Source organism: Acanthaster planci, linkage group LG02, assembly GCF_054643075.1.
Source record: "Acanthaster planci isolate LZ-2023a linkage group LG02, COTS_SCS, whole genome shotgun sequence".
Classification (NCBI taxonomy): Eukaryota; Metazoa; Echinodermata; class Asteroidea; order Valvatida; family Acanthasteridae; genus Acanthaster; species Acanthaster planci.
This window is the reverse complement of record NC_141778.1, coordinates 14,015,753-14,035,277: the sequence shown is the minus strand read 5'-3', so window position 1 is coordinate 14,035,277 and position 19,525 is coordinate 14,015,753. Positions and strand designations below refer to the sequence as shown.

General features: G+C 40.7%; 2 protein-coding genes across 5 annotated transcripts in view; one reads left to right on the top strand and one right to left on the bottom strand.

Moving 5' to 3' along the window:
• The window catches only part of LOC110973168 (uncharacterized), a 76,982-nt gene extending 68,413 nt beyond the window's left edge, over positions 1-8,569 (bottom strand). Inside the window, exons 1-4 of one of the 2 annotated variants that reach the window (XM_022223766.2) lie at positions 8,431-8,569; positions 7,862-8,189; positions 3,667-3,850; positions 3,218-3,369 (exon numbers count right to left, since the gene is read on the bottom strand). The gene's annotated coding sequence lies outside the window, so the exon portion shown is untranslated. Of the gene's footprint in view, positions 1-3,217; positions 3,526-3,666; positions 3,851-7,861; positions 8,190-8,430 lie in introns of those variants that run through there. The other variant, XM_022223767.2, reaches the window with a different exon arrangement.
• A 1,223-nt stretch (positions 8,570-9,792) lies between these two features.
• On the top strand, positions 9,793-17,775 carry LOC110973169 (mineralization regulator ANKH-like). Of its 3 annotated transcripts, none has more exons than XM_022223770.2 (12): positions 9,793-10,176; positions 10,784-10,997; positions 11,413-11,534; positions 11,908-11,991; positions 13,223-13,390; positions 13,938-14,072; positions 14,529-14,621; positions 14,974-15,066; positions 15,197-15,326; positions 15,499-15,622; positions 16,018-16,120; positions 16,581-17,775. In XM_022223770.2, exons 1-12 carry the CDS (start codon positions 10,066-10,068, stop codon positions 16,683-16,685), a joined length of 1,482 nt encoding a protein of 493 aa, XP_022079462.2. In that variant the 5' UTR covers positions 9,793-10,065; the 3' UTR covers positions 16,686-17,775. The 3 variants fall into 3 exon arrangements, with proteins under 3 accessions (XP_022079462.2, XP_086988603.1, XP_022079463.2); XM_087132477.1 differs by having other exon boundaries at positions 9,795-10,106; XM_022223771.2 differs by having other exon boundaries at positions 9,795-10,176; positions 11,416-11,534.
• Positions 17,776-19,525: the final 1,750 nt, after the last annotated feature.

The following is a 19,525-nucleotide window of genomic DNA, read 5'->3' as shown; positions in this document are numbered from 1 at the left end:
TTCGTATGATCCATCTCGCTTGTCTATCATTACCATTTGCTATCCAAAGTCTTGATGTGACATTTGATTAGAGTGACATGGAACTAAAATACTTCATGCGACTTCACACGACTGTAACACCCCCACCTTCATCAGATTGGTGCCTAACATATTCCTTTACTCTATTTAGCGATAGATATCTGGCTGGCCTGTGTTTGTGTTGTTGATTTGATTATAGATTTATAACATTTTGACAGCTGCGGCCCTCCTACAAATGTACACAAGGTTTATCTCGGCCATGAAGAGCGAAGTGCAGTCAACTTCCTAAACACCTGGGCATGCAAATCCATATGAATTGGGAGACACGGCATTTTTTGCATTATGGTCATTTTGGTGTTTTGTTTCTAGGTCCCGAAAGGCCTATCTACGGGCCTTACACACTCTCTCTATCTCTATACATTTTTCATTTTTTATTAAAGCCAATTATAAAATTCACCAAGGAAAGAGCTTTATTCACAAGGACATCATTTTCAGACTGCACTTCCGAGAAGCGTTTTATTTATTTGTATGCTCTGCTCTTAGATGACGGCTTCCTCACTATGCACAAACTCTTGAGGGGGGGTTCAAAGAAGAAAGGGAAGCCTTGGCCTGTCTCATCGTTGATAAGATTTGAGGGAAAGAATGTGTGGAGTTCCTCCTTGTCAAAGAAGTAGAAACGGCACGACGCTACGACAAAAATATGGCGGATCCACAAGTACGGTCGGTAAAGGGATCGTTTGGGAAGGTGACTTTCGGTCGCTGATGCCCCCGCCCCTGTCCACGCAAAATGTACGTAGGTCTTAATATTAAATAAATCTGTCTGACTGGGGATTTTGGGCCATCTCATTCACCTTCAAATTAACATAATAAGTTAGAAACAAATAACAAGTAGCAGAATATGACCTTTTTGTTTGCACATTTGCTTAAGGTCGACCAATAGCAGAAACCACCAGACGTTCCCTGTGAGAACTCTTGCCCCTGTCCCCTCCCTCCCGAGAAAAACCTGGCTTCACCACTGAACCAAACTAACAGATCACAAGGTGTCATGCTTTTTGTAATGGCTGTGCACGGGGTCCCAAAAATAACACGATTTTTTCACTATATAAATGGTACAATATTCTCAGCGATCGCCTCCCATTCGACTCAAGTAACCGACTTGTGAATAAAACAACCTAGGAGCCCACCAGCCAACGTGCCATATTTGAAGACCTCATGGTGACGTCACCGGTGTGACGTTATCATCACCCAATCGCGCATTGCCGTAGAATGTTCGCGTGCAAGACATGTTGGTAACGGTAATCGCTGTTGGGACTACTGTTTACATTAAGTTTCCGCGTAGTCTGTTTCATTATTGGCATGAAAAGCTCTTGGACATGCACAATAGTCGTGTACCGGCAATAAAGGTAATAGTTTTCTATATGTATAAATCAGTAGAATTGAGCCGACATGCGAACGCTAGCACTTTAGCTGGTGACAACAGTCTCAGTCTGGGTACACTTTATGCCTGTAACAAGAAATTATGCAGTAATATTACGCATTAGGACATATTCCAACATTTATTTATCCCTAGATCTAGTCTGCAGATGTTTTGTTTGTCTCCTTTCTTAGCTCTTTAGTGTAACAGTTATATACAGTAGTGCTCGCATCGGCACATAGAGAGAGAGATAAATTGAGTTTAAAGATGTAAACATCCAAATTAGTTGTTGGCACATAAGAAAAGTACAGGGAGTTGGAACAGTGCTTCCAAAATTCTTAATTGTTTCCCTAGGAATTCAACCCTTTCGAAGTGGTTTTCCCTTTTGTTTGAATTTATGACAAATGGACGTTTATGAAGCAAGACGAATTACAGCGACGGAATTAGTCACTTTGACAATAGCAGAACTCATTATGATACACTGCTGTTGATCAAAGTTGTTCAGCTTATCATCTGTCACTATTGTCCATTGTTAAATGCCGCCGTTATGACGGGGGTGCATGAATGCATTGTGGGAAAAAGCGTGTCTTTAACGGGGTACCCGTCCACAGAACCAGCTAGTTATTACATCTGAGGATTCCTCCACTTAAATGTTGATATGGGAACCAATTATGTACTGACAGCAGTTACAAATTCATTGCATGACGTTTTGTGCTACTCTGCGGTCAACGGGTTCGGTCATATCAAATCTTGCTACCGGTTCGTTCCTGTACCCCTATAACGAGGGAGGCATTTGGAAATTTATGTTTGTCTAACCATTTATCGTAAAGCGCAAACATGGGGTAATAGGTCAACTCTTAAGTTGACACACATTTACATTACTAAATTATCTGGCCAGACGATAATAGTTAATACAGGGCAGCAAGCTTGTAAAACAACTTGTGTGAAACCCCTCCAATGTGTAAACTCGAGGGAAATGTGTAAAAAAAAACCTGAGGAATTAAACAGCCTAAAATCTGCACTTCTTCCCTGACCGGCAATGCTCAACAGTTGGCGTCAATCGATCTTTCCAGAGTGTACATATACCTCGACACGTCTACTGCAATAAGTCTTCCAGGAGTATGCCATGAAGAGACCCCCTCCCTTAATATACACAGATTTGGGGGAATGCAAGACAGATACACTTTACGTATCTCTTTCTTCTTCCAACTTTCTTCCAGATTTCAAACAGGAAGGGGAAATGAGGAAATAAGCCAAATTCTTGTTTCAAGCGAAAAGAACTGGAGCAGAATGAAACATTCCAGCGATTCCTCAAAGAAGCAGATTTGATCACTGACAGCATTGGGATGTAAGGGGTATCATCGTGCACCAGACTTTGGGAGGAGAAAAAAAGGGGTAGCATCATAAAACGATAAAAAAATACTTTGATAGAGGCATTTTCTTCGATATGTGGACGCTGGATCCCTTTCAAACCCACTGCCAGACCCAAGAACAAATATTTCCAGTTGACATCTTCAGACGACAAGTATGCCGCTGGAGACAGTTAATCTGTTAACGATTTCAGAAGAGAATCATTCGCGAGATACGAAGAGCAAGCGTCATTGGAATTCATCAAAAAGTAATAGAAGACTCACGGTACAGACCACAGGCGCAATACGATTTTGATTCATCGAGATAATTCATTGCAACATCTATACGAACAAACTGCACAATTTGACTGGGCCTGTTGGCTGATCCAATCTCGAAAAATATCATTCGTAAAACAATAATGAAGTTTACACTCACCAACGGATAGTCTCGGTGATACATAAGCTTGGACCTCCACTTGAGCATTTTTCATGTCCTTCTGTAACAGGTCGTTGAATTCTTTAGCAAACTGCAACAATGGTCCCGATAACACCCGTAGCCCGGATGACTCCAAACTTGACGAGGAAATCCTACGCAGAAAAACCAGGTTTTTCAAGTACTCGGGCAAACTGACCCCCCAAAAGAACAAGTGGCTCAAGAGACGTACTTCTCCTTTAGACTATTAGCTAAAACACATTCACGCTGAACAAATCTCTGCGTTAGATTGGATGGCATTTATTGTTTGCACCATGCGACCCATGGGAATGATTCAGAAGTGGTCTGTGGTAAAGCAAGAGCAGAGATCATAGGTTAAGTCGGAACTACAATGATAACAATGTGCGGCTGGGCTCGGTGTTTTCACAGCACGATACCTTTAAAGCACTCACAGTATCGATACGGAAGGCTCACATACGTACGACCCGACGAAGCCGCAGCGATCCGATCTGAAGGATCAGGACGGGCATTTGGCAGTTCAGTCCCGGTCCACTTAACCATCACAGCGCGGTGGGCTTGTCAATGTGGGCAAAACAGCCGCGGGCTGGTAGGCAACTGCTCTTACGCCCAGGGCTCCTGTGGGCAAATACATTGTGAATTTGAGCCTTCTTACCACCTAGAAAGTTTAATTTCGTTACCCTCCTCTTGGCATGTAGCTGCAACATTGAGGAATCAATACTGAATGTTGTTACTGGCAAATGACGACTTCGGACAGCTGTCAGAATTGTCACAGATTCATCACTGAGCGCATTGCACGCTGTGGCATTAACCCGTTACCGACCAGCACAAAAATGCTCAGGAAAATCTGAATGGCTGTCATTCATTTCAAATTCAGGGACAAAGCACAAAGAGTTTACTAATGTACATCATAAGAGGAACACCAGCCAGATTTCATCGGTCAGTACGCACCGTTTAGGCTTGTGAACTTTTCTTTTTCTACGTCGCAAGCACAGCTTTTGCCAACCAGTTATTGGCCGTGACTACAAAACCAAAACAATGATTCCTAAAGTTTTAATACACTTCATGCAGAGTTTAAAACACAAAATAATAAACACTTTCACTAAATTCTGAATGAAAAACGCCTCTCGTTGTAACACTAATGAAGCAAAATGTTGCAAAGCAAGGCTGAACTTTCTACAAACTGTAGTTTCATGTACGTGTCATTAACCGCAGATCCACTCCAAATTGAAAGACTTACTCATTATTAATAAATGTTCAACCAAATCCATACTCATTTGTCCTAGGAATACTGTTACACAGTCCTTCACTGGACACTGAAACGATACAGACGTCATCCTCAAACCGACTGTAGCTGTCGAGAATATAACTTGTAACAGCAACGGATCGGAAAAAAGTTGGTATCGTCATTAAACTGTGACACTCATGGCGCAGCATCTCAATACATCTCACAAGAGATGCACTGAGAACGCTGCCGGCTAAAAATTCTTTAGTTTCACCCACAGATTTTTCCCAAATCTGTTGACCCCGAGTAAAGACACGTGACCTCACCCATGTCAGGTGAAAGAGGTCACTGTGCTTCTGAATGAACTTTAAATTAAGCCGGGCGGTCCAGCGTCGCCTAGCGACAATCGGTTCCCCGTGATATGCTCAGTATCCTACTGGGCAGTAGACAACGACACACATCCACACCTCTCCGGAATGACCGACACCGAAAGATAACCCAATTAAAATTGTTCCACCGGTGACGTTCTATTATTGAACGTATTTGCATGTGTTATCGGTCAGAGGCCAAATGGATTTGCTCTCTTTTTATTTGGGAAAGATGGCAAAATATCCTGCTTGATAGCAGGTTCTGAGTAGTCAAATTTACATCGTTTTGAGAATGGGCTATGCACACGAATGGGCAAAAGGGAAGACATGAACACGGGTTTGTAATTCAAATATCAACACCAGAAGAATCACGAGGAAATCTTGAATAAAAATGTTCTCTAGTCTTCAACAGAATCACAAGGTCCATTCTTGATGGCACTGGAGAATTCTCATTCCTGACGAAGTGCAAAATTCAACGTGGATTAAATGGCACAGATATTAAAAATTCATCCAAAGAAACCATACATACAAACGGGTAGAGCGTGGGTAACCAACTAGCCAAAAGAAGAGCATGTAGTAGCACGCAGGCACAAAGTCATCACCCCAGGAGGAAACCACCCACTTAATCTTCTAGTCAAAGTCAATCAATGGGTACTATCAATCAACCAGCAAACTAATCCTGACAATTACACGCCTTTCACAGTGCGACAGAAAGACACGAACAGAATATCAGTCTATGTCACCAGTTCAACTGTGTCAAGGCGACCCAGTGGGTGACAAATCACATTCAGTATCTGATAAATGTCGCTTCTGAAACAATTTCAATTTTCCATTCAAGACTCATGCACGCGTTATGCTGCAAACAAACGCATGCGAAACAGAAAACTTTCGATGTCGGCACATTGCTCTGATATATCAAAGCTTAAGTTGAGTGTGGAGCACGTTCGACGGTGTAAACAACTCAATCCACCAGTCGTAAATCTCTTCCATATTGAACAATACAATGCGCAAGAATGGAAATAAAACATACCCCCCAATTTTACCATGCTAAGCCTCATTGAACACGCGCAACCTGCGGCAAACAAAGTGCCCTTTTGGCGAAGAGAATTGGCAGTTTCACCAGAAAGGCTGTCGTGCGCCTTTGGCGGACTTCGGGAACTTTGCACGCGAGCTGAGCAGTGGCGCCAAGCCTGCAGTCTCCGAGGGTTTCGAGTATTGTTGTCGGTCTGGTTGCTTGGGCAAGCAAGCAAGCAAGCACGAACGAAATAATAAACCCGCACCGGAGTGAGCAAGGTAGGGGAAAACAACACGGGACACGGGCATTGGAACCATGTGACAGACGGATAATAGCTGAAAAGAACAAGAAATAGACATGACGTGATAGAAATGGAATTCCATAGAAAAACGTCCCAGCTTCTCGAGCTCGGTCTCCAGGGGCCTGTAAAATACAGTTTTGGGCATTGTGGACTAACTAGCAGCAGAATAGAGGGCGCACTTGGTTGTATACGGACTTTAGAAATTTGCCTCTTGCAGACCACACAGTTTGGCGTGAGGAGCTCACCTTGATACCACAGTTAACCATGGTTGGAGCAAAGTTGCTCGACGGTTGATGCTTTGGACCATGCTCGTGGGCACGGTCACACCACTGGTTAGCCGATTCTATGTATTGATACGAACCATGAGAGGCAGCAACGTGGGATGGTATTTCAAAAACAGTTCATCTAGTCTAGCTTTATTGCGTGTGGACACTGTTTTAAAAAGGAATTGAGGAGTGTTTGAATTAAAGTTTTCCCCAAAATTTGGACTTTTCCGATGGTCTGATAGTGCAGTGAACCAGTCACATAAAAAAGACGTCCGTGATGGGCTTTTGTATCTAGATGGTGCACTATGGACCTGTATCAGAACAGCATACATGAAATTCAGACTCAGTCTCAGCAGTTCAATAATGTTACCAAAACAAATCTCATTTAAAACATTAACTACAACTTTTGAAAGTCACATGAATATATGAAATGAATGCAAATATTTATCAAAGACAAACACGAAAATCATTTGAAGATGTAACACGTCAACCTTAAGATTTTGTTAGAAAATAACGAAACAATAATCAAAGCAGTTGTCGAAACTATACAACGATGATTTTGTCTTTTTGTAAGTAAGGAGAAGGTATTAAGTAGAGCACCACATACGTCTTTTACGATATCGTTCGCCTTAGCCGTCTCCCACAAAACGGTATTGTAAACAGCGCCCTCTCTCAAATGTCATGGACAAATATTTGTGTTCAAGGAAGAATGCAACCGACACGCCGTCCAGATTTTACCATTAAATTTCAAAATTATAAATCAAGGGTTTTTGCCTGCGAGGACAGTTGCTCGTAATAGCAGACATCCTTCTAATCCTGTGATCTGTCGCCAACATTTTTGGGCAGATCTTGATAAGAATTTTAGGATTTGTAAGTGTATATCATCCCCTAGGCGACAATGACGTCGCACCCAATCTCTTTGTCACGATATGTATAATCTGTAATGTAGGATAATTATGAGGGGGAATGGTAACTTCAGAAAGAGTTAATTCAAAAAGCATTGTTTCAACCATGATGAATAATGGAGTTGAACAAGAATTACAGAGAAAAAGCTCCATTTGATTATGTTTACTGATTTCCCATTAACACATATTCACGCCATTTTTGGTTTCATTTAAAGCAGTTTGCATCAATTCTGGATGTTTCCAAAAACGTAAACATGAAAAGAAAAAGTCTTAAAGATTAACAAGTTTGATACACAAGTATATTAGCTCATTTAGGTGACCCAAAACACCTCTGACCTTTGCGGAAAATCGAAACCTGTGGAACACTGAGAAATATTGAGCCTCAAACACTTCATTTTAAAAGCACGAATTATCTTTCCACAATGCACATATAAACTCATACAATCAGTAGGATATGAAATGAAAATTGCCGTCCATAACTGGTTAAGTGCATGAAACCCGAGAATAACACTGCTTCCTTAGTTAATAGGCAATGGTATGGAAACCTACCTGTCTGGTCAGCCTAGTGTCTTGAGAGGGTTGGGTACTGAGGGATTAGAGGATCCTCTCTCGTCCTCTGCAGGGCCCAGATGCATTTCCATCAGGCTCACGCTGGGGCATAGTCTCTTCATCATTGCCAGTGCTACAGACGATCCTGTTTCGAATTCACTTCAACACACGTTCAGTGCACCTAGATTTCAACATCTTGGACGACAATAACAGCTCGCGCTCTCATCCATGATCGTCTTGCTCCATTTCCTGAGGTTTTTATTCACTGCTATGCTGGAATGCGGTGAGCACCGAAACCATAATCAGGATGCCACATGTGCTTATGGTTCTGATATGAGAGAGGTAAGAAAACACAGGAAATCATAAGACACAATATGGCTCAGTAAGGATACAGAATACATGTACACGGAGCAAAATACAAATACGATTGTACTAGAATATGTCAAGATATTAAGTCTCAGTGTTTTATGGTATAAGCTTGCCCCTATAGGCTGAGGCTTGCTCTGTTGAAGCAAAAGGTACATATTCTCTTCTAACTGACCAGTCCACACTGACCCCCTAATGGCTACCTATTTTTTTGAACAGCTTGAAATTTCTGCATTCGGCACTCTCGACCGGTTCCAGGTCTTTCCCATCTTGTTACACAAAGCCGTAGAGAACTGCTGTACTGGAGACCTTGGAAGGTGGAGTGAACTTGACCGCAGAAGCATGAGTAGTTATACTCTCATGACGCCACTAACAGGTGAAAATGCAAAAAAAGAACATTTTTGTCCAGTCACTGACTCCACGGGGGTTGGGGGTGGTAACAACATTCGGTAACTGGCACAGATCCAAAGTTTACTCATTGCACGTGGAATTAAAATAATCCACCTGTTGCACGCTCCTACATAATTCGGCACTTCCTCGTTTTACTGAGGTCGTAGAGGCAAAGACGGACTCCATCCCATGGCTTTCATGATTATTGTTTTTTACCAAAGTGGCTCGCTTTTGAGGTTGTTGTGCACAACATATTTACCACAAAAATAATCTTTTGCTTATCTTCCAACCATCAGCGTTTCTAGATAAACATAGCCTACATAAGGTGATGTCTCATGCAAGATTTTTGTTTCCGTCACAACATTCAGTGGAAGAGATTAGCTGTTCAGCGGGCCCTGAATACGGCTAAGGCGATGGTATATTCAAATACAACATGTTGTTCGAGAGTTTTCACATTACCGTGTCCACGAGCCCTAGATAATAGTTCGCTTGTCCCGGCGCTGGCATGGGCTAATGTCTTCAAAGTACTTTATATATGAGCAGCTACTGACGCGCAAAGCACTGTTTACTTGCTCCCTATATCAACGAATGCACATAATATAGACCTAGTAGAAGTTTGATGTGGTATCTTTCTCACCTCCAGGTTTCTATCCGTAATCCATCTACACCAGCTTCTCCAATTTCGTGTTTTGTGGCATATCCCCCCTTGGACTGCAGTAACTGGGCAGCGTCTTATGGGGAGGCATGCAGGGCATATGGGGGGACGGGGCCTCGAGAGCACTGGTGATGCAGGTTAGTAGCTACTCAGCTCAGACGTGCTCTGATCTGAGTTTATTTGCCTGTATCCATTGTTTTCTGGACAGACTGCGGAAATTATAGGCAGTATAGTTCGGTGAGGTCCTGTACCGTTTCCCCATGTCTGGTAAAGTGCTGGTTTTAGGGTTCTTTGATATTAAAGTTTCATTTTCTTGCCATTTCCGTCTCATGGTGCTGCATCTTTTATCTGTGATACATCTAGTTAGAAAATGACGCCATGCGTCCCGAAATAGCTGTCTGCCCAGCGCATTGTGAGGGCGCTGTCGATGAGCGAACTCTTTTCTCCCTTGAGAGCCACTCCACACATTGCTAATATAACAACAAACCTGTCGTTTGTTTTTTTACTGGATTAAAGGGTTCAATGATCAGAGTCCGGCAGTCACGTAGTGGAGATGACTTGGTTAAGTCAGCAGTGCACATCGTTCGTGCTATATTCAGGTATAGCAGCAGACGCGCATTACCACAACTGAGCAGGAAAAAGCTTCAACTTAATTACATTTGTCTGTGAGTACCGTCCAGTGTACTGTCTGACATCAAACCCCGCCGCCACTGGACGATGTACAGATTTACTCATCAAGCTGAAACACAGAGTTATGTCTAGATAAAAGGAGGTACTCCTATAGCCCGACGACATGGCGCCGACTCATACTACGAGCAACATGACTACGATCACGTATGCACGAATCATTAAATTCATGGTCCCGCTAGCGTTCACCAAGTTAGTCGTCATATTCGGCAATCAGGTTTGAGTAGTAGCAACCAAATGTATTATTCTATCTTGGAAGTAGAGGTAGGCCTCCACATAGCTTCGGTTGGTCATGACCGTTTTCTGTTTGCTATCTGCTGCGCTCAAGTTTGTACTCCCAGTGTGAAGTATAACTGACCAGGCTCGTTAAGCGTTCAAATTCTGGTCAGCTTGGTCAGTGTAAGCGACCCTATGTCCCTGATGCACAAGGAATACGATATTTAGAACGTTGATTGTACCAGTTAAACAATGAGATGCCTGTACAGTAGGCCTAATGTGGTAAATTTTTCGAAACCAAAGATTTTAACTAATAACCAACCTGACATAATTACGCTGCAAGTATCAAGTGCAACCTACAAGATAACATTTTGATTGGTTTCCCGCGTATATTTTAGAATGGGAATTTCGTGTATTTTGCAAATTGACCTGACCTTTGATAAGATACGTAATACTACTGCTAATGGAACTTCTAATTTCAAATCGAACAGCAATATTTACATTGGTGTCTGGAAAAGTTCTGTAGCAAGTAATAACACAGAGGCTTCCTTGTTCCCAGTGCACATGCCGACTTTTATTCTTGAACCTTTCCGTTTTCTTATCTGGAGGCTCTGAGTAGGGGTCTAACCTCCGCAGAGAATGCGACACAGGCTTTGGCCAGTTTTGGTATCGCCTTCTTCATCTGTCAGTTCATGGTTGGTATTGTCTTCGAGTTCACCAATGTCAGCCTGGTCTTAGTACGCAGCAAACGAGATGGTGTCGTGGCGTTGGTCTGCATGCTTGTTGTAGGCGTGTTGATAGTTGCCACGGCACTGCTGATCGGTACGAGTTCATTGGTCAGAAATTACAAATTTCTCGCTTATACTATGTTGCACGTATTCGTTTCACTAAGCCAAACACTTACACTGTTACTCGCACCCCTTTATGTATTACACTAGTTACTCTGCAGTTTTCACGTTCTCACCTAAAAATAATCCTTGGAGTATCGGAAGTTTGCTTGCTTAGCTTGATGGCGCATTTCCTGGAATTTGCAAAAACTGCACTGTTAATTGCAAGAATGGACAACTTTGTACAACACAGTGGAAACAAAAACGCCTTTTCAGGGCTGTGTGATGGTCATATCCCTGACCATACGTGCTGAGAAGTGTACAAATTTGAGAAAAGAAATATGTAAAAACAATAAAATATTATTGTTATCTCAGTTTATATTTAATTGCTGTACCTCTTTTATCTTTAGCAGGTTTGACAGCATTTGGTACATTTCTAACTGACACCGTTTATAACCTATCCCAAGATGTTGCTCTTGATGTGAGAAAATGCATGTTGTATTTAGCAATATGGCCGCTGATAGAAGGATTGGTAAGTTTTAAAGCATTAGTCTTGCATCTTGTGTTATTGTTATCTGTTAAGTTTATACATATAATTAAAAGAAATGCTAGTAGTGATTAGGTAGAGCATGAATAATACAATATGTTGGCACAGAATTACATCAGGGAATATCTTCTTTGCAGTATTATGTCATTCAACATTCTTCAACTGACTTTTTATAGAATTACTCCTGGCTGATAATCGCATTCACTTACATTCAAATATTAGTGGAATTGACGATAATAGCTATGAAAAAATATCACGCAAAGCATGTGTGCACTTTATGAGTTAAACATAAAGTTACAGATACACTTATGTCTTGTTTATTTACTGTTGATATCTTATTTGTACCACTGATATACAGAACTGGTTTTTGTTTGGCCTACTTTTGTCTCGAGAGCACAGTGTGTTTGTTGGGGCAGCCCAGGTACTCGATATTGTGGTTCGGGTAAGTGCAAAACAGGAAACGAAATCCTTTGGAAGAGCACCTCTAAGGAAGCATGTTTTCTCTGATTTCATCTGTTCAAATAAACACGGAAGCAATGCATGTAGCCATTGTTCAGCAAGCATAAGGGTTTATCCAATACAAACACAGGGCGAGGGTTCCCCTTGTTTTCTCTGTTTTCTCCGAATGAGGCAATCTACATGCATCTTGGCATGAACAGGAAAAAAGCCCTTTAGCTTGTTATAGTTAAGCTCTGAAGACAAATAACACTGCGTTCGATTAGGATGCTTCCATATTTACTTGAACAGATTAGAATCAGAGAAAAAAGATTTTCCTTTGAGGTGCTCTTTAATGGAGAAATTCTGGGCTTTTTTTTATTGTGTTAGGTACATCAATGATTCCAAAATTAATACAAAACCCAAACCCAAAGACAAGAACATTTCTTCTGTTCAATTCTTTTAGTTGGAAAATGCTTTAACTTTCATAGGGTTACATTCTGCTCTTTCCTTTGAAATGAAACAATAGCAGAGATGACCTTCGTTCGACTACTATCCCACTTCACCGTTGGCGTAAATCGTGGGGGATGAGGGTACACTTTTGACTGGAGGGATGGGTTCTTGGATCGTACTAATGACGGATTTTGAGGTGTATTTACGAACATGTATTCAATAGTACTAAAGAGGGAAGAATACTTACAAAAGCAGTGAAAACGCTGTTTCGATGTGAGATAAATTCGTGTAGCTGTACATAAATGAGATGTATACAGGTACGTCTGTACAGAGCTCTTTATAGAGAAAGTTGCGCCAACTTCAGAGTTTGGAACCACAATGGCTATTAGTTATGTGTGCATAACAACATGCAGCTACTGTGTGCTAACTGTGCATGTGCATAAGCACTGACGCATAAGCCACCATTTTGGTTCAAACAATTAAGACACTTATGTCTAAATTTGTCTCAATAAATGCTCTGTGTCTGTATCACTTTTAGCGCCCCTGTGTAGTATCCAGCAACCCCTCCCCCTTTTCGATTTCCGCGGCTGGGCCAAGCTTTTAAAGTCACCCCCAGTCCCCAGCAACTATTTACGCCTCAGCCCTTCACTTTGCCATTTCATGACGAACACTGTGCAAACAATGTTATATAAGCGGGATGTACACTGGGTAAAAGGTGGAACTAAACCATCATAATTTTTATTTGGATGTAATCCATTGAAACATGTCTGTCTCTCATCTTGCAGGTAGTTTTTCTGTTTCTACTACCCATGACAAGTCTACTACAGACTAGGCCGCTGCTGATCCCAATTCTATCCATGTATACGGGGATGTTTTTAAGAGTATCTACAGCATTGGCAGGATATGTTAAGTACTTACATCGCACACTGGAAAGGGACACGCCTGTAGATGCGGTAGGTTTGCGGACTATTCAGCGTGAAAAAAAACACTGTATATCGCCTTTATAAAAGTGGTCTGTCTTCGTAGCTCAGCTGATAAAGTCCCTGAATGGATCTCTTTCGGCCAACAAAATAAAGCAAAAGAAAATGTTACTAACCACATCCTTTGTGAGGTGGAAGTCCAACTCCTTGTGATACAAAGCCGGCCTCAGTAGGCCAAAGAAAACAGACGCAGGATGGAGTCCATGAAAGACAAATGACCATTGGCGACTAACCATCGCCTCCCTGAACGAGAAACTGATGATTTTCTTAAAGTTGACATCAAGAGCATTTTCGAACAAAGCTACTTGTGTTTACAGATTATTCCATATTTTCACAAAGCAAGTGCAGAAGTTCAGGTGCACTTAAACTCGTAACATTTTGTTTTGAATCTACTTGACATAATTTGATGTATCGCTCAATGCAGTCGATTGCTTGCCAATTTCTGCTGGCAACATCTCAGTGCTCCCAAATGTTTTCAAAAGTTTTACATATGCAATGAGTTTTGCAAATCATTTTCTAGCGTCTTACAGCGAGGCAAGCCTATTCCTTCTGGTTGCCCCTGGCAATTGTGAACGTGTGTCAGAATGTTAGTTTCCCACTTACCAATCTTCTCGTTGCTCGGGATCTTGCAGACACCCCAGAGGAAGCGGCCAAGGTAAAAAAAAAAAAAGGAAAAAGGAAACTGAGAAAACAGTAAACAAAAACGAAACCAAAGTATTTTGTTCAGAATGTATTTCAGAGACCAACATTGTTGTTTGAAATTTGAAAGGTTTTCCACTACAATAAGAGAATAAAATTATTTCGTTTAAAGCCATATCCATGCCGACAAGCAAAGCTAAATGAACAATTTTGAGCAGGTTTCATTGCAGTCAATCGCCGACTATGACAAATTTTAATAAATGATGCAATTCCAATATAGTTTGTTTCGTGAGTTTTAAACGAATTTAAAACGCCAAATCTTTCTTCCTGCTTGGTATAACTTATGGAAAGGTAGTCATGTCGCTTGTGTCGGTGCAATCTCACTTGGAATGAAATAACGAAGACTAAGTTGCATTGGGAACCAGCAATTCTGTCCAACATTTCTGACACGAGACATCCATTTTTATCGTAGGCTATTGCAACGCTGTCAATCTGCTACCCTACATCAATGATGACCTACCACTGGCTCATCGATGGAAGATTCCTCTTTCCACTCTATCTTGATGTAATATTTATGAAAATGCTTGTCATTAACTTTCCGTTTTGGCTAAAACCAGGGAGATTTAATTGGCCATGAGCCATTTAATTTACGGCATGATTATTAAGGGCCCTTCGAAGGCAAATCAAGAACCAAATGTTCAGGGGAGGAATATTTTAGGGGTTATACATTTTAAAAGTTTTTAAGTAATCTTAAAAAATCTTAAAACAAGGAATGTATCCAAATGAATCCTATCTGCTTTGTTTTCGCTACTTACCTCATACGTTGAATGTGCTGTCAATGCAATCTGACACTTTTGTGCAATTTTCATCTCGGTATACTTTTTATGTTGAAACCCTGTATTTTTTTCACCCTAAAGCCAAGCGAAGAACCCGTGGAAAACGATAACAGACGGAACACCGTCCACCACATCACGCGTTTCAACATCGGCTACTTCGTGATTTCATTAACAGTGAGTATACAACGCAATCAAGCTAAAATCAAACCACTGTAAAAATCATCAGTTGGAAAAAGGAAGTCTAAAATTTTCTTTGGTATTTATTGTTTAAGCATTCACCTTTCTTCCGGACTTTGTCATGTAGATCTGTGTTATTCTCTTTTGGATACCTGACGTCATAAACAATGTACTGATGACTTTATTAGGATTGGACAAAACAATTGCTGATATGTGCATCGTACCACTAAGAATATTGACAGCAATTCCAATAACAGGTAGGCGGTCATGTCATTTTCGTCCCATCTTCCTTGTGTTATTCTAAGTCCTTTTTACGTTGGCCAATTGAGCTGCTATGTTTCATCCAACCGTTAAATGAAGTGGAAAATGAAAACGCACAGAGCAAAATCAAAAGAGATTGTTTCAACTAGGCCTTTGCTTCATTTTCAGTATCAATCAGAACACACCTGACATCTTGGCTGATGTGCATCAAGAGAGCAGAAGCCGTCTACCCTAGTGCTGCAGTGCGTCTCGTCTTCGCTGTAGCGTCCGTGTTTGTGCTTCCGGTTCTTGGGTAAATATGTCGAGAAATGACTGTTAGTACAGGACAAATGTACTCGACTTTACATTCACCACTTATTTCTGCTGAAATTCCTTAAGTTTAATTTGACAATTTGGGGGAATTCCGTATGCCTGCACTCTTCTTTAGAACTCCACGGCTTCTTGACGTATAACTCGTATCCTTTTACCTTTTTTATCCCAAGAAATGACGTTAACCACAACATTGTGTCCCACACAAATAGAATTTTTTTTCTGATCGACATCCTGTACGTGTTAATTATGAACAATAGTATTAATCATCATTACACCTCATAAATATTCATGATCAATTGGAGCACGCCATAGGCCGATTCTGTTGGGAACTTTGGTAAGGTACCTTTGATTAGGTATATCAACTATTCCTTTCAGAATGCACGGTGCTCCGATGGGCGCCTTGTCTCTGGTTATCTGTTTCACCTTGGAGATGCTGGCAGTCGTCGTTGCGGCAGCCTTCATCAACTACTGGAACAAGGTGAGGCTTATATACAGAAATGTGAAGCTCAGATGCATGAGACCAAGTTAAAAAGCACAAATGAATTTCATTAAAAATTGAGTACATCATGCTACAGAAAAGAAAGCCAATTTCCAAAACGAAAGTTTTACCATGTGTCTTTGAATGGTGTCTGAACAGCTTTCCCATTCCTCGTGAAGTTACACTACAGCTTATCGAATTTTGGGGAACCAGAAATACTTGGCAAATGAACACTTGCTTTTTTTAATTCTCCGTTCACCTTTCAATGCAGAACACCACTGTAATGGGCCACGGTATGGGATGTCTGAATGCCAGCTACGTTTGCTGTGAAATAGTCTTGCAATTTTTTTGGATGGGGAGATACTCTAAACAACCGATTGGGACTAACTCGTTTTTTCTCTTTTTTTACCAGAAATAATTGTTAACTTTACTACGCTGCCTCCTGTTTTCGTTTTACCAGTGCCGTCAGTCAGACTTGACTCCCACATCGAGATACCACCCTACTGAGGATGAACTTTATAATTACCGCTACACGGCTGTATCAGGACAGGAGACGAGAGTTTAAGAAATAATCTGTTGTGTGCTCCAGGAAAGAAAAAACGATCTCTAGAAAACAACAACATTGGATTTTATTACAGAATCATCTTGTCTTCACTTAAAGACTCTTTCAGAATTCTAAATCAGGGTTTGCTGTACCTCAATATGACACTTTTTTGTTTTGTGTTCTTTGGTGTTTGTTTTTAGCTGATGCGTAAAATACTTGAAAACATGTTTCCCGGTTTACTCTGCTACTGGCACTTGTGTTTAAATTATATGTAATATGCGATTGATATGGAGTCAATACTGATAAAAAGGCTGCACTGTGTTAATAGTGGGCATGGAATGCAATAATACAGGTATTCTTATAAATTGGATGTTTGGGAAGTTTTCTGAGAAACGTCAGAATTATATCCATTGTTTGAAATCAAGGAAATACAACAGAGATATATATCCCAGTTTTTCCACTGACCAAAAGATGAAGAAAGTGGGACATCCGTAAAAAAAATATGGTTTTTTCGCTGCCATGAATAATAGGAAAATCAGAATGACAAAATATATTTGCTAATAATAAGCTTTTTTTCTTTCGTCTATATCTCCTATAGTGCCTCAGAAGTGAGAGTACCGTCGTAAATGAGGTCATATAAGTGATCAGACTCCTTGTCTGCTAATTCTGCCAAATTCCGTATGTCCCAATTAGTACCCAATTTGTTTCGGAAAAGTTGTGACGTTTGCTAATCAAAAATATCATACTTGTCTCCCGAAAATGTACGTGATTCTTTTTGGGCAGTTACGTTTTACCAATATTTTACCAAAAATGCTCAACATCTTCCCCAGTCCAACACATTTCCCAAATCTCCTGCCACACTAGGCAGGAGATTTGCAGACTCGGAGTGGATTTCAAAGGAATGTCAGTGTCCTAATTACGTTGCAGTTATCAGGAAGGAAAACAGCACTAAACAAATAACAATATGGCGTTCTCTGTTAAACCATACTATAATCAGGCTAACAAGATCAATTGTTTTCCACTCATGAAATGCTTAGACTCATATTGAAAAGACAGCTTGTCATTTTAGTAAGATATAAATAAATATTGTCGTGTCAGTCAAGAAAGATGACTCGTGAGTATGAATCAATTAATTCTCGTGGTTTTAGTACTTCTGAAAAACCTTGTAAAAGTGATATTTTTTTTCAATTCATAAGACTAGAGTCTTCCAACATTCAAATTGCACTTCCTCATTTTTTCATTACTTGAAATATAACAACAAAATGTGTATCTTTATTCACCACAGACTAAAAAGTGAAAGCCGACTTGATAATCAGAAACGTCAAAATTGTGTATAAAGGCAATTTTAACCTGCAAAGTAGGTTCAACTTGGTTCAACTTCAACTGAGCGGTTTATATGTCCCCATCCACTCCTATGGTTTGCAAAGGCAGTCACAGGCGACAATTTTGAACTTCATGAGCAGATGAGTCTAACTATTGAACACTCATTACAAGGCAGGTCATACACAGGTAGACTTGCAGAATCTGCATCAAAACTAGGTTTGTAACCCAAAAGGTGTGGCGAACTCCGAAGGACATAAATTATACGCTTTTAAATTTCAGCCATTGCTTTGCATGAATGGAAGCTGTTTTTTCTGTTCATAAAATATCATTTCATTTGAAAGACTTTAAAGGGAAGACATCTGTTTGATTTAATTTGTGACAAATGCTTGTCGATCACAACTACCAATTGATATCAATAGCGCCACCACGCTACGTGGAAGGTCGCTGAACACAGAACTTTTTACTCAGAGTTGCGACATGAGTGTCTCAATCAGTGGATCCAAAATTGTGGATCACACAATAGCTGCATGCTGTATTGCACACACAATGAACAGTTCTGTTGGTTCCAAAGTACAGTTGGCGCTACTCTCTCAGTGTACAGCTCCAGTCGAATGATTTCAACAGCGCCACCAAGACTTCAGTATGTTGTTCCTTGTCTGCCAATTAAAATGATGCGCGTCCACCTCTGTTGTAAAACACCGCCCCCTCCCCCCCAAAAAAAAAACTGGTGATTTTTTTTAACAATCAGTGTGAAATTTTTAAGTGTCTTAAATTGAGGTGGTTTTGTATCGGCAGAGCCATTTTGTTCAGGAAAATAGTTTCCGCGCAGCTGTTCGATTGTGACTGGTGCGATCAGTTAATGGAAAAGTGCAGCGGGATGCTGCGTACTTATTTTGCCCCCCCCCCCAAAAAAAAATCCGGTCTTGAGTGGAGCTGGTTTGGTTATTCTTGATACTGTACCTGATTGCTTTCATTTAACCCTAAGTACTGAGTGTAAGTCATTTTGGATTTTGATTGTGAATGCTCCACACAAGATCTGTTCGGGGGAACAGTTGGAAGTGAGGGACGTATATAGGCAAGTCATGAAGGCGTATCACACACAACTTACATGCCAATCATCATGCCAGGCGACAAGGTATTTAAAAGTGCCAACGGATAACACTTGGAAAAAAAGTCGACACACGACGTTAAGGATCAAGGCAAACTTTAGTTCCGCCCCTCTTTGCTATGTTAAGTTCATATTAAGTTGGGCCAGAGAAAAAAAAACAAACTCACATGTATATTAGATATAAATTGCAGCTAACTAGCGTATGGTGACAAATTTCATTCAGCTTACAAGAAACGAGAAAACATAACATTATATTTGAATTCAAAATTTTCAAAACAGAACTTCAAGAGTGGAAACTTATATCTAAAAAGTAAAGGAAACTAGTAATATCTTTATATTCAAAAGGCAGGAAGAACGCAAAAAGCCTCTTTTTTCTCTCGCGGTTGTGATTGTCACTGAAACCCTCCGTATCCCATTTCTTTCATAAAGA

What these genes read in the sequence shown, in the direction of transcription:
- LOC110973169 (XM_022223770.2), top strand. Translation starts at nt 10,066, where the DNA reads ATGGCGCCGACTCATACTACGAGCAACATGACTACGATCACGTATGCA. An exon ending in ACTTCGTGATTTCATTAACA is followed by an intron (nt 15,067 to 15,196) that starts GTGAGTATACAA and finishes TTTGTCATGTAG; the next exon opens with ATCTGTGTTATTCTCTTTTG. An exon ending in GACAGCAATTCCAATAACAG is followed by an intron (nt 15,327 to 15,498) that starts GTAGGCGGTCAT and finishes CTTCATTTTCAG; the next exon opens with TATCAATCAGAACACACCTG.